The sequence below is a fragment of the Carettochelys insculpta genome, chromosome 7 (assembly GCF_033958435.1).
Source record: "Carettochelys insculpta isolate YL-2023 chromosome 7, ASM3395843v1, whole genome shotgun sequence".
Lineage (NCBI taxonomy): Eukaryota > Metazoa > Chordata > Testudines > Carettochelyidae > Carettochelys > Carettochelys insculpta.
The window spans coordinates 44360710-44376031 of record NC_134143.1 but is presented as its reverse complement, the minus strand read 5'-3'; the positions used below and the strand labels follow the sequence as shown (position 1 = coordinate 44376031).

At 41.4% G+C, this 15322-nt stretch overlaps 1 protein-coding gene across 2 annotated transcripts in view; it reads left to right on the top strand.

The window, feature by feature from the left end:
• Positions 1-15322, top strand: part of KNDC1 (kinase non-catalytic C-lobe domain containing 1) — a 125618-nt gene that overhangs the window by 93545 nt on the left and 16751 nt on the right. For both annotated transcript variants that reach the window (XM_075000429.1, XM_075000428.1), the window contains 3 exons: positions 9954-10047; positions 10157-10254; positions 10533-10735. In XM_075000429.1, the coding sequence (XP_074856530.1) occupies positions 9954-10047; positions 10157-10254; positions 10533-10735 (395 nt within the window). The remainder of the gene's footprint in view (positions 1-9953; positions 10048-10156; positions 10255-10532; positions 10736-15322) is intronic.

Here is a 15322-nt window from a genome sequence, read left to right as displayed (position 1 = left end):
CTGTGTGTGTAGAAGCGCTCCAGCAGTTTTATGTGTTTTCTGTACAAGGTCCAGGTTTCACAGCCATACAGGAGACTGGTCAGGACTAAAGCCTTGTACACTTTCAGTTTAGTGGACTGTCGGATATTGTGCTGATTCAACACTCGTGATCTCAGATGTCCTAATGCCCGTCTAGCCTGGCAGATTCTGGCATTGATTTCTTTGTCAAGGGAGCCATCATTGGCTATCACACTGCCACGATACTTGAACTCCTCTACTGTTTTTAACTCTGTTCCTTCAAGAAAGATTGAAGCAAGGAGAACAGCAGATCCTGGAGCAGGTTGAAACAGTACCTTGGTCTTTCCTAGGCTGATGGTAAAACCAAAGAGGTGAATGGCATCAACAAACTCGTTGATGGTGAGCTGGAGATCACATCCCTTGTATGCCATAGGTGCACAGTAGTCAGCAAAAAGGGCTTCAAGGATGAGCCTCTCAGGCGTCTTGGTTTTAACATTCAGATGCTGAAGGTCGAAAAGTGACCCATCAAGTCTGTATTTTATGTAGACTCCATGGTACAGGTCCCTAACTGAATGGCTGAGGAAGCGCTTGACAAAGAGGTAGAATAACACTGGGGCCAGCACGCACCCTAGCTTCATGCCATTGGATATCTCAAATGAATCTGAGGACCCGCCATTTGAAAGAACAAAGCCAGTCATGTCATCGTGGAACAGGTGTATGAGGTTAGTGAATCTTCTCAGGCAGCCAAGTTTTGACAGGATAATCCACAGGGCTTCTCCTTTGATGGTGTCAAACACCTTGGTCAGGTCTATAAAGACAGCGTACTGATCCAAGTTTTGCTCTATGCACTTTTCCTGGATCTGACGAACAGCAAAGATCGTGTCAATGGTGCTGCAGCCTGGGCGAAAACCACACTGTGCCTCTGGTAGGTTCTCCTCTGAGATGCTGGTGATCAGATGGTTGAGGATGACTCGAGCCAAGATCTTCCCAGGAGTACAGAGAAGGGAGATTCCCCGGTAAATTCAACAGTCAGCTTTGTTGCCCTTGTTCTTGAAGAGCGAGGTGATTATGGCATCCTTAAAGTCTTTGGGCATGTCTTCTTCTTCCCAGATGCTGATCAAGATGTTGTGAAAGGCTTCAAGTGACACTGGTCTTGCCGCTTTGAAAATTCAGCAGGGATACCGTCCATCCCAGGGCATTGCCAGAGCTGGTCTGGCTGTTTGACCTCATCTGTTGTAGGGGGCAGGTCAAGACTGTATCTTGTGGGTTTCTGAGGGATCTGGTCTAAGCCCACAGGGTCGACAATGGAGGGTCTGTTGAGAAGGTTGCTGAAGTGCTTTCTCCACCTATTGTTGATGCTGTTCTTCTCCCTCAGAAGGGTCATGCCATCTGCAGACAGGAGAGGTGTAGCACATGGCTTTGAAGGTCCATATATAGCTTTGATAGCACTGAAGAACATCAGCATAGTATTGGACTTCATCAGCTTTACTCTCTCACCACTCATCTTGCATTTTGCGAAGTGCCATTTGCGCCTGGCTCTGAAGTTGTTTGAAATGATCATGTTTGGAGATTGAGGACTGATTGTTTTGCCATAGCAGAAATGTGATCTTTTTTTCCGCTAAGATCTTTCTGATGGCTTCGTCATTTTCATCAAACCAGTCTTGATGAACTCTCTTTTTCAGTCCTAGTGTTGACTTGGCTGGCTGCGTCACCAGGGTTTTGAACTGGTCCCATTTTTGTGTTGGGTCTACAGTCAGAGGTCCATGGGACATCAGCACTTCATCAAGGCAGGCTGCCAATGCCTCATGATGACCAGTATGTTGCAACTTCCCAAAGTTGAAGGAGGGTCTGACAACCTTGAGCTTCTTGTGGTGCAGTGGTGTGATGTGCAGCATAAGGACTGATCTGACGAGTCTATGATCAGTCCAGCACTCAGCGCCACATATGGCCCTGGTGATCTTAACATCTCAAATGTCCCACCTGAGACTGATGACATAGTCAATCAGATGCCACGGTTTTGATCTTGGGTGCATCTATATGGTCTTTTATTTATCAGCTTGCCTGAAGAGAGTGTTGGTAATTGTCAGGTCATTTTCTGCACACAGGCTCAGCAGAAGGCAGCCATTGGCATTCATGTTACCAACACCATGATGCCCCAGCACCCTTTCCGGGTCCTACAGTCCTTGCCGACCTTGGCGTTGAAGTCGCCCAATACGAGAAGCTTGTCACTAGGAGGAGTTGCCTTCACAAGATGGTCAAGATCCTCATAGAAACTTTCTTCTGCTTCATTGCTGCTAGTTAGTGTGGGGACATAAGTGCTGATGACTGTCACGTGGCGAGAGGTGTTGAGGGGGAAGCTGAGCTTGATCAGATGCTCACTGATGCAAGTTGGTAGGTCAGGAAGCTGGTGCAGAAGTGGTGTCTTGATGGCAAATCCCACTCCATGGATTCTGTCTTCATTTTCTGGCCTGCCTTTCCAGAAGAAGGTGCAACCTCCTTTTGGTTTGCAGGTGGATCCTACCTCTGCCAGTCTGGTCTCACTCAGGGTGGCTATGTCAATGTTATAATGTGCCAGTTCTCTTGCTATGAGAGCCATTCTTCTCTCAGGCCTCATAGCATTCTCCCCGTCCAAGAGGGTGCGACCATTCCATACTACGAATATTGTCTTTCTTTTCACTGTTTTTTGACCCCTGTGAGGGTAAAACTGCCAGCTGCGGCATGCTGGCCATTTTGCTTGGGACAAGCAATTTTTGGGACACCTTTTCTAGTCCCCTCCCTCATTTTGAAGGTGAGCAGTGCTGTTCCTAAAGAGGCCTGCTCAGTCGCCTGGGATGCTGCCAAACTCCTCTGTCATCCTGGGGTCAGAGTCGAGTGACCAAAGTCCACAGGCCACCTATGTGCAAGTTTGGAGTCACCTCCACTTGTCACTTTGCCCCTCCACCATCGCCACAGGACTTTGAGGTAGACAGAAGTGATGAGAATGTGCAAAGAACCTGTGCAGGAGAATGTTTAAAGTGGAAAAGCTGTTGCACAGGGGCAGTTCCACTCTCTTGACCTCAGAAGCCTGGTTCCAGTGGAAGGAAAAGTTGTCACGGCTGGGACTTCCTAGGCTGCAGTGGATGGCCGTGCCATCTTTGGTGCCTTGTCATGCCCTTTGCTCTCCACAGAGTGTTGCAGAACAGCCTTCCTGGTTGTTGGATCTTGCTGTTGATCTCATCCATCCAATCCTCCGGGGCCGGCTTTACATGCTGGGAAAGGCAATTCCCTATTTCACTGCAGGTTTCAGACCTGCTAGCTACCTTCACCTGGTTTAGCCCGCCTGTCTAAGCGGTTTATCAGGGTGTGGCCACTGCATGCTACAGTTCTTGGAGCCACAGGTGAGAGCTGGGTGTCAGGTGGGGACCAAAGGTGCATGACCTGCCCCCGAAGAGACATGACAAGTCCCCACACCAGACGTGCTACCCTTACTTGGACTCCCCATACACCCTGAAAAAAGAGTTACTAAAATTAGCAAAGGGTAACAAAAAGTAATTTGTCTTCTGGAGCTGCTTCCATGAGAGGACACATTAAAACAGTTGGGATTGTCCAACTTGGAAGAGAGACCCCCACAAAGGGGGCTATGATTAAGGTCTATAAAATCATGAATGACGTAGAAAAAGTAAATAGGGAAGTGTTACCTTCACATACCACAAGAATCGGATGTTAACCAAAGTAATTAAAAAGCAGCAGGTTTAAAAGAAACGTAAGGAAGCAAGTCTTCACACAAAACATAATCAACCCATGGAACTCATCGCCTAATGTTGTGAAGGCCAAAAGCATAACTGGATTAAAAGTTTCATCAGAGAAGTTCATGGAGGATATGTCCTTCAATGGCTCAGGATGTTCCTAGCTTCTGACTGCCAGGGGCTGGAACTGGACAGCAGGGCAGGGTCACTTGATGATTGCCCCATTCTATTTGTTCCCTTTGATATTTCTGGCACTGGCCACTGTTGGAAGACAGGTTACTGGGCTAGTTGGACCATTAGTCTGGCAAAGTATGGCTGCTGTTAAAAGGTCTTGATGAAAAATAGTTAGGTTTAAATGTGGTTTCTTCATGCAAGAAGTGAACAAGTGACTTTATCTCATTTTTTTAAATTATATACCAGACCTGCATAGGCAAAGTGTTAGTTAAAATAGCGGCGGTGTCATTACAGTTATTCGTTTCCTTCATTTAAACTGATTGCTATCTATCCTAGTTGATTTGTTCAAGATCAGAAGGCTTCTTAAATTATATAATAGTTTTCAAACATCAAAAGTCACTGACAGAGACTTTGCACTGAACATCAGCTTTCTTTCACTTAGAGATTTTTTATTTAATTGGGTAATTTTCAAATTTGTAAATTTATTAGATCCTTAGCATTTTCTTGTTTGTCCATTACTCCATATCTGATGAATATGTAGTTATAAATCTTCAGCCAAATGCCGAGAGATTTTGCTGTGTGATTCCTAGTATTGCTAATGAGCGTAACCTTTGTTCACCTTTGTTAGCTAATGGCCGGGTAATGAGTGGTCTGTGAGCCTAATTACATCCGAGTCTTTAACTGCTAGGACTGGCAGTCCCTTTGCAGTGGGCAGCCAGAATGGCTGGCAGATGCCCCAAAGATCCACCTGAGTCTTTAACTGCTAGGACAGGCAGTCCCTTCGCAGCAGGCAGCCAGCGTGGCTGACGGGTGCCCCAAATGTTGGTCCAGAGAGCTTATTTCACCCAAGTCTTTAACTGCTAGGACAGACTTTCCCTTCACAGAGGGCAGCCAGGGAGGCTGATGGGTGCCCCAAGAGTCTGCTCCGTGGAAGCAGCACGACTCAGCGCTGAGCTTTTACTGCACCTTACCACTGACCAGGCTGATATAGCCAAACAGCTGACGTTCTTTGTTTGTGTTCGGCCGAGTTACAGTAACTGGAAGGAGTCAGGCTGAAAGCTTAAATGGTTTCTATTTATTAAAAGCAGAAACAAGAATCTTAATGGTTACAGGGTTATTGCTCTGTCTTCTTAACTACTAGTAGGATGATACATATGACATGCCAATTAGATTACAAGTGAAAAGTTACCCATTTGAGGGCCAGACGCCTCAGCCTAAAGAGCTCTTATTATTAAATGTGCACAAAAGTACATTGCAGGTATAATTCTCACCCCTGCGTCCTTCAACTCCTGGCGTAGCCAACATTGTTCACTGAATCTCTCAGGAAGAACAATGTGAGGAGGGCGTCCCCCGGGTCCTCGGGAGGCAAAGACCTTACTTGACTGGCAGGTATAGGTAATTGGAGTTCAGTTAGAGTGGTCTGCCGGGCCCTTCTTTATACCCCTTGGGTCACGCACATTCTTCCTTATCTAAAGGTACCAGTTGTGCTGGTTCATCTTTGTGACGTCAGTTCTTACAAGGCAGTTGCAATTTAATTTACACTTGTAAGATAGAGATAACTAAATCATTAAAACAGGGCATTCTTTTCGTATGAGCGGGAGGTTTCTCTTCTGTGAAGAAGTGTGGGCTTATCAATTATCAGTACCAGCCAAGGGCAGTTTGAGGCCCTGTGGTCAACAGCTAGCCTGTTAGCCCCCTTGTCTGTATTCTTCAGTCCAGGGTCATGCTGAGACAGCACATCTGTGTTTTGAAGCATCAAAAGACTGGGCTTGAGATAAGCGCATCTGTGCTTTCAAACATTCTAAGACTGTGCTCTTTCTTTGTGCTTTGTGCTCAGAGGCACCTAAAAGGGGCAAGATGGAGTAGAGCAGGGGGATTCTGTCTGGCTACAACCTTGTCAAACATATGCCCCTTAATGGTTAGATCTTTGCTCAAACTCAACTTAAAGTAAATCTTTCCCATTAGAAGTGAATCTGTTTATCAAGTTGTTTGATATATTAATTCTAAGTGATGTTTGTTGATCCTGCTCACTCTGCTTACTGTAATTCTGTCAAATGCTTTCCATGAACTTGTCCCATTTCAAATGTTTTCTACTTCATGTAACTGGGTTGTCAGTGATTAGCACTGGTCCCAAGTGCAAAAGCCACCACTTTGAAAATCTGTGGCACTTAATGCTTTAACATCCTAATTTCCTCATGAGTTTCTCAGTAGATCTCCTTTTGTGATTCTCCTTGATTTGCACGTTTTAATTTCATGTATCAGTTTGTAATTACTGTCTTTTATTATATGAATTACTTTTCTCTAGTCTGCTAATTGCACTTGTGTTCCTGTTTTGATCATTACATGTAAAAATGTGCTCTAACAAAATGGTCATCTTTCTATAGGTATGTTTGGAATCTGTTGGTTTAATCCTTATTAAATTCTACAAGACTTTCCCGTAAGCATTCTTGGCATACACCTTCATTCTTCCCTCTTGGGCTGTAACTCATCTGGAGATGATGCCTCCCTTCTCCTCAGTTATGTGAGGAAGAAACTGTTACTGTAGCTTCATTTGTCTTCATTTTTATGGTGTATAAGGTTGGAGGTCTGACTTCATGCTCAGGTCAGAGTCCCTTGATGATCCAAGAAATGGTCAATAAAATATAGCCAAGTTAAACGTATTTGAAACAAATAGGCTGTGTCTACACTTGCATTCCTCTTTCAAAAGAGGTATGCAAATGAGGTAAATTGGAAGTGCAAATGAGGTGCAAATTTGCATATTGGATGCCTCATTTGCATGTTTATTTCAAAATAGCTTCTTTTGGCAGAAGAAAACCAGCATAGACACTGCTCTTTCGAAAGTAAACCCCATCTTCGAAAGAATCCATAAAAAGGGGAAGAAGGATTCTTTCAAAGATGGGGTTTACTTTCGAAAGAGCAGTGTCTACCCTGGTTTTCTTCTTTCAAAAGAAGCTATTTTGAAATAAGAATATGCAAATGAGGTGTCCAATATGCAAATTTGTACCTCATTTGCACTTTCAATTTATCTTATTTGCATACCTCTTTCAAAAGGAGAATGTAAGTGTAGACACAGCCATAATGTTTTAAAAGAAAAGACGCTATACTCAATATATTCTAACATAATAAAAAGTAAATGTTATGAATTTGAATAGCTGGTGAGTTTCTCCTGTCAGCATAGTTAATCTGCCTCTGTGAGAGGCGGTAGCCATGCCTATGGAAAAAGCTCTGCAATTGACATAGCTAGGTCTACACCCCAGGGCAGCGGGGTATAACTTTTTCACTCAGGGATATGATTTTTTTTTCACACTCCCCAAGTAATGTACTTCTACCAATTCAAGTTTACACTGTAGACCTGGCCTTAAGGTATACCAAGGGTTTTATTTAACTTTGTGTGTTTTAGCGAATGGCTTATTCAGTCCCTGACTCACTCCTTTTCCTCTTCCTGCTTCAAAACTCTTCTTAAATACTGGAAGACTATCACTGTGCACAATGAAAGATACCAGGATTGCAAATGAATCTATTTTTGAAGAAACATTATCATATTTATACTTAGAATTATAAAAAATTAATTACACCCTTTTTTCCATTTACAAGACAGTCCTCGATAGTAAGGACAGTTTACCTATTGAGTTCTTTTTCATCTAATTCCAAAATACTTTCCAATGTTTCGTTGTCTCGGGGTAGCATGAAGAATTTCAGATAGCCTTGTAGCAAAGCCTTCATTATGTATGTAGAGTTTCAGTAGTTTGAGTCCTCTAAAACAAACTAACATGCTCTTCCTGAAGTACATAATGCCCTATTAGGAGAGATCATGTGTTTAATAGTGTAGTTCTTTGGGGTGCATATTGGGTTCAAACCCCTCTGCTTCTGGTTTTCTTAAATTCAAATACATGCTGTCAAGAACATCAGGATTAGTGCACTTGCAACTTAGTTGCCATCAAAAATCAGAAAAATAATGGCCTGAAGGAGTCTCTCATTTCAAGGAAAACTAGTTTAAATAATGACCATATTCTTTTGTCTATCATGCCCTTTCACTGAATTAATGTATAGTTTGATTTTTTCATTCAAGATGAATACATGTTATTTTATTTTTAGAAAAGCTGTATTTTACTAATATGTTGGTTTTAGTAGGTATTTCAATTGGTTTATATACTTTCCATAGTATTTCTTCTAAATAAACCACTTTTGAAATGTAGAGCAGGATCTCAAAGAAAAACACAGTCTCTTAATAGTTTTAAATTAAATAAATTATAGCATGTCCTAGTCCCTTTTTTGAAAAGTAAACTAATACGTTTTGATAGGATTTCTGCTTTCAGTTGTGCTCTTTCATGCCACTTCTTAGGAGAATCCAAAGCTCTCATGTTGTATTAATAATCCTGAGATAGTCCTACCATTATAATAAGTGGATGTGGTGGTTTCCAGAAGACTGCTTTAATGTCTAATGTTCAGTAGTGTATCAAACTAGAACTCTAAAATAGCATACTCATTGCCATAGTTTGGGCCTGATCAAAGACCTCAAGGAAAGAAGACTTCCACTGACTTCAGTGAGGTCTGGATCCAGGCCTGTTTTATGATGAAGTCAATGGTAGTCTTTCCCACTTATTTAACTGAGATTGGATTGAGAGTTATCTAAGCAGTTTACAAATTTAAATCAGTCATGCAAATGCCTGGGTCCCACTTCTTGGTTTGGCAAAGCTGAGATTGGTGTGGAGCCTTCTGGGTGGTGTCACTTTTCCACTTCCCCCAATCCTGATACCATTTGGCTATACTCAGAGAAGCTTTACAGATGCTTTATCTCTGCTAGTAATCATCCCAAAGGCAGCATTTTATCAGCTAGGAAACAGCTGTATCATAGTGGTGATCAAGTCATGTTGCCTTCTCCTTGACATGCCCATTACATGAGGCAGAATGGAGGTTGGAAGGGTAGCAAGTGGCTGTAGGGACAACTACCCTGCTGAGAAAGGAACCCCTATGTAGCTAGTTAATCTGGTTTTAAAAATCTGGTCCATATTCCTAATCATTGGATTTATTTTGCATACAAATGTATGGGAAAAATGTATATGCCTTTCCACATTTTCTTAAGTCATGGTGAAATTAACACTTATGTCCATAGAAATGAAGATCATAAATACATATAGCATTATAGCACTTGGATAGTTTGGTTCTTGTTGAGCTGTATATTGTTGTTTCATTGACCTTCCTGGGATTGTGGTAGACCATGGATGTTCACAGTATACCAGTGCATAAGAAATTAACGTAAAGAATAATGTCTGTACACATAAAAAATGCAATGTCACAAATAAGCAAAAAATGGAGTTGAAATAAAAACTTGTGCACTTGTCTGCAGCTACTGTGGTGGTGCAGCACCTGACCATTGTAAAATCTTAGTCTGTTTATTATTATTTACTATTTCTATCACTTTGGGGCCCAGGAGCACTTCTTGTGGACTAAGACCCCTGTACAAAAAATAGTGGTGCATGGACTTACTGTTTTAAACAGTATAAGGCAAGAGGCAACAAATACATATGGTCAGGTGAAAACATACAAGTAAGCAATGAAACAGTATTGGCCATCATGATAACCAGTCGTTTCTGTGGCTTTTAAATACTCAGTTTTAATTTTACATCTACTGTCTTTGTAGAAAGATACAATTAGTTATGTAGTAACAGAGAGAAAGCTGTGCTAGTCTATATGCTATCAAAACAAAAAAGCAATAAAGTAGCACTTGAAAGATGAACAAAATAAATTATTCGGTGAGCTTTCGTATGGTCTGAAGAAGTAGGTCTGTCCCACGAAAGCTCACTGAATAAATTATTTTCTTCGTCTTTAAAGTGCTACTTTACTGCTTTTTTGTTTTGACAATTAGTTATGATGTAGCTTTCTCTCCTACCAAGGATTTTCATTAATATTTTTTTTGATAAATTTCCTGTCTGTTTGTAGGATGGTCTCACTTTTGTGTTATGTAAGAATAATTTTTATGTAATAATCAAATTACTTATCAGAATTCCCCAATTGCATAGCTTAATAGTCAAATCTGAATGTTTTCCATTTTTATAGGAACTTGAACAACTACTACTGATTGAGACAAAAAATTACAGGAAAACAATAAAATTCTACCAGCAGCTGTTGCTGCAAGCAAGAAAAACCAAAGGTGAAATTACCACTGACATATTAACAAAGGCATTCAAATTAAGTCATTTTGAGAGTCTCTCAATTGTACCAAAATGTGCTTTTATGCTAAATGTATCTTATATTTTAAGGTTCTGAGGTTAAAAGTATGGTACCCAAATTGAGGGGACAGCTACAAGAAATGAAATCCAAGGTGCAATTTCTTGAACTGGTGAAGAAGTATCTACAGGCAAGCCTGCTTTGATTTCACTTTATATTTAGGTGGTTATAATGTGTGAATGGATACCCAAGTCAGTATATGAAATTTAAAAAGGTTTAAACAAAAGTCATAATTTTTTAAAGAATTAAGAAGAATGACTGAAATTCAAGTAACTGTTTGCTCATCTTGTTAAAAAGAATGCGATTGTGGCTTTGTGTTGACTTGACTTTATTTTCTCTAATTTTTTTTTTTCATTTTCATCATTTTTTATTATTTCCTTTGTGTTGGTTTGACTCTTCTTCTCGCAGATCATGTATGCTGAACAGTGGGGAGTGGAATCATGTGCACTTCCTACAGTGGTTAACCTTACCAGAACAGACATCAGCCCTTTGGATAAGTCATCTTTGCTCATTTTCTATAGTGTGAAGAAACAACAATATAATAATCAAAACAGGTCCAGGATTTTACAAGCTGGAACACCACTTGGGTTAATGTCATATCTATATTCTAGGTATGCTATATTCTGTAAATCACCAAATTACAGGGCAGAAAAATAGCATAATTCAGTTTAAAAATACAAAATTCATACAAATCTAGCTTCCATAAATTGTTTGTCAGCATGATATAACTACTCCTTTGCTTGCATTAACAGCAGACAGACATAGCATTTCATTGAAGTCATCAGCATTCAGGTGGCAAAAAAGGAAACCAGGAAATTGTGGGCATGGTCATGAAGTTTGGATCTGGCTAACACAGCTATCTCTCTGTTACTATTGGATCTGGATGAATGCTAAATTAAATACATTATTAAAAAAAAACAAAACGAAAACAAAAAAAAAAATCTGTCCTGTATTTATCATGATCCAGCTATGAATATTTCCATATGATCACAACTTTCTGGTAGTACATGGGTGTGATGTCAACTCAAGTGATCTCCATTTATTCAGTAATCTCCATTTTCATTTGGGAGTCAGAAATACATAGGCTCCTCTTGAAAGACTTAGGCTGCAATAAAATCAAATTTATTAATACTGATTTTTGTAACTCTGGAATTTATAAATTCAATTTTGACTATCCTTACCTCCCCACATGCTCCTCACAAAGTCAACTTATTGGTGCCACACTCAACTGGCAAACATCAACGGTAGCAGTAGTGCACTGTGGGAACCTATCCCACAGTTCCCTCATCCCTGTAGCATTCTGGGTATGCTCACTGGTCTTTGACATCATCTTTCCACATTGCATTTTCCCCTCCTGTGCTAAGCAAACATCTGTTTTTCCCATTGGAAGGAGGGAAAAATAGGGCATCCACAGAGATGGCAAAAAGTTTTACATAAATCTCTTACTTCTATAACTGAATTCTCAGCTGGCCATCCACTGAATGTCCCCCCATTCCTGCGATTGCATCTGATCCCTGAAAATAATACAGGGATCCTGAAAAGCTTAAAGAAAGAGATGATGGGAAAGTTTTTGAAAAAAGGGTGTTGCTGAGGGGAAGGTCTTTGGCTTTCTGGTGCACTATAAAGCTTTTGTGCACAGGCTGTGTTCTCAGCTGGCCATTCCCTGAGTGTCCCCCCTCCTGTGATTGCATCCAATCCCTGAAAATAACACAGGCACAGACTGTATTCTCAAAGTTAGAAGAAAGAGGATAGAAAAGTCTAGGAAAAAAAGATCTTGTCTTCCTTCTTCACTACACAGCGGCGGTGAAATCTCATATCGTGAAATTACAACGGAAACAGGAATCTCAACTGGCCCTCCACTGGCCCATGTTTCTGGGGGGGTCAAACTATGACGAAAGATAAGAAATGTTAGGGAAAAGATTTTATAACAAATATTAAACCAGCAGGTGTCCACAATGGACAGCAAGCTCCCGAAAATATTTTTGGCGAGGGGGAGAGGCTGTGATCTGCAGCAGAGCCAGTTGAAATGTTGAAGTAATTGAAGTAGTCGCCCCTGACTATCTTACCCATCAGCGAACACTTCCCCCTGGTGGCAGCAAGCCCCCAAGTATGTTAGCCTCCAGGAGAGACTTCCCCCAGTGGCTGCAAGCCCCTGAATATCTCAGTCTCTCAGGGAAGTCTTCTCCCTAGTGGCTGCAAGCCCCGCTGGTCCCATGCTTGGGGCATCAGGGAGGTTTAGTGGAGTGCCAGTTGAATTCGTCCTCCCAATATCTTAGCCACTGGTGGAGGTTCCCTCACATGGCTGCAGGCCCCCTAAATTCTTTCCTGCCCTTGAAGCCCTACTTGTGCGAAAACTAGGACAAGGTGGTGCCTAGCCGCATGGTCAGCACCAAACAGGCACATTCTTTTATTGGGTCAGGGGCTAACCATATGATGTGGCTGAGCACAGGAACGACCCCCCCCAGCTGCATGGTGCCTGTGGTAGAGGGAAGGGGGTTTCGCACACAAATGTAAACCTCTGACAAGAAGTTTCTCGGCCTCTTATGCAAGAATGACCCCCACAACAGCCTTGTTACCACATAATGCGGCAGGGCAGTGACAGGTTTCAGGCAGTGCAGAAAAATACAATAAGTGTAGAGACAGAACCACGAACTCCATGCTGGGGCTATTTATAAAGGATAGATGTGCTCACAGCACTAATAGCAAAGAAAGAAAAATGTTTCCAGTCAGCCTCTTATACAAACATGCCCCAACAGCCACAGACTTCCTGGTCTAGATTTAAAATTCACAGTCATCCTGTTACCTAATTCCTGTGCACCTGGAGAGCAGTGGCCAGAGCAGAGCACTGAGGGCATTGTGGATTACATATGAGACACCTCTGGGGGCTAATAAATTCAATTTTTAGATGTGGTGCTTCCACACTGGCCTTTGATCAAATTTTTTAATTCACATGTGATGCTATACCCATCAGGTGCTGATGATACTACAATATCAATATTAGTGCTCCCTAAATCGATCTAATGGTATTTAGAGTGAAGACAATCAAGTGGTAACCTTGAGCCTACTGCCTTAAATTTGAATTTATCTTATAGTGTAGATACAGCTTCAGTTTCCGGGCCTAGCTGTGATGTTCCTATCACAGGAACTGGGTGCATACAGAGTTTGCCTATGTGCCTTGATCCTGGGACAGCCAAGAGCAAGACTATTCTAAGTTTGCCCTAGCACATTGAGATAATGTTCCATTAATTCAGCATTACTGGAGCTCAACAAGTTTGTGTACAGAGGGCTGGAAGTATACACACTATAATGCTGACTCCACTTACACTTGTGTCGCCTGAGGATTCCTTTATGTAAAGGTTATCCCCAGCAGGGGCTGCCCAGAGCAGTTTTCACTTCTTAGAAGTGAAGCTGAGCATCTTACCCTATAAAAGTACATTTGAAATGAAAACATTCTAAAATAGCCTATGACTTTCTTTCTGCTCTTCAACTAAAGATACAATGATGAAAAAATGTTCTGAAGTAAAATGTGACATAATAAAATACAGAAGGCTTTGCCATATAAAATAGGCAATACAATCAGAGCATCCTATCATCCCCTTGTGGGGGCTACTGCAGCACAGAAGGTTTGATTTTGTTGGTGGGAAAGTGTCAATATAATTCTTCCCATCACACTCCTCCCTGGCACTCAGCTCAGGTGTTTTGAACTAGAAGCCAGGTTTAGGTCTGAGGCCTAGTCTGCTAAAAATTCGATCAGCCAAGCTACATCACTCAGGCTGTGAATAATTTTTCACCTGTGGTATAGTTAGGTCAACGTGACCCCCACTGTAGACGCAGCTATTAACTAGCTACTGCCTCCCGCAGAAGAGAGTTAAGTATATTGATAAAAAAAATACATCTTCCACTGATGTAAGACAAATCTGTGCTACAGTAGCATAGTTCTGTCAGTTTTACTGATGAAGTGGTTGAACAAAGGGACTGTCATGATAATATGCAAATTTATGTCTTGGACCCTGAAAACTATCAGAGACATCATAGTCCACTGGATTTGGCACTGGACTGGGACTTGAGAAACCTGGGTTTCATTTCCAGTTCTTCCAAAGCCTTGTTTATGACCTTGGGCAAGTCACTTAACTTCTGATTCCTTTTTCCCATCTGTAAAATGAGGATAATAATGTGTAGGTGCTTTTGTGGCACGCTTTTGCACTTTGAGTGAAAAGTGCTGCATAAAAAGTAGGAACTCTCAGACTCTTCCTCTACAGCACTGGATGAAGTAATGAGTCAATATGAATATCAATACACAGCTTGAACCTCTCTGGTCCGGCACCCTCATGATCTGACCAGTCTTGAATGAGGGAATTTGCTAGCCCAGGAGACGTGCATGCCAGCCTTTCTACCTCTGGCCAGCACCACTCCCAGCTTCCAGGGTACCGGCTGGCTCCACTCCCAACCCCTCCAGCTCCAGTGCTTGAGCACCAGAACACTACTTTTCCATAGTCTGGTAATGCTCCTGGGCCCAGCCCTCTTGTTTTAACTTGTGTGCTCTAGCCACAGAACATCCACAAGATCACCAACAATGCCAGACCAGGATTACAGAGCTTCACCCTATATTTGCTCATCTCATAAGCATCTCTCATAAAGTTTTAGCTGATTTCATTTGTGCTGTCCAGCATATTGTTTCTATCGACAAACATAATATTTTAATGTAAGTGAGAGAATTATTTTAATAAAGAGACAGGTAGTTCAGGAATTGAAGTTACTGGTCCTTAACAAATAAAAATTTGAAGAACGAAAACTAGATCAGGGTGTTTCCAGTTCCATCACAGACTTGTTTTTTTGACAGAGATGAAATTTTTCAGGCAAAATTAAACTTATGACAAGCCTCATGCGCGATTCCCATGGGAACCTGCCTGTTTCCTTGCTAGCTAATCTGCCTGCTTTCCAGCAGCCTGACTTCATCAGACATTAAAGTCCAGTGCTCTGAACAAGAAAATAATATTTCTCGCTCAATACAAATTAGAATAGCACTTTTTTTTATTCATTCTACAACCATAGAACATATGATATAACAAACAAGGAATGTTGTAATTGAGATGGTTAATTTGAAATGTTTATAATTTTCAAAAGTCAAATCAGTTATTTTAAACATTTAGAGTTCTTATTCTATTAGAAATTCTAATTTTTTAAATATTTTATTCCAA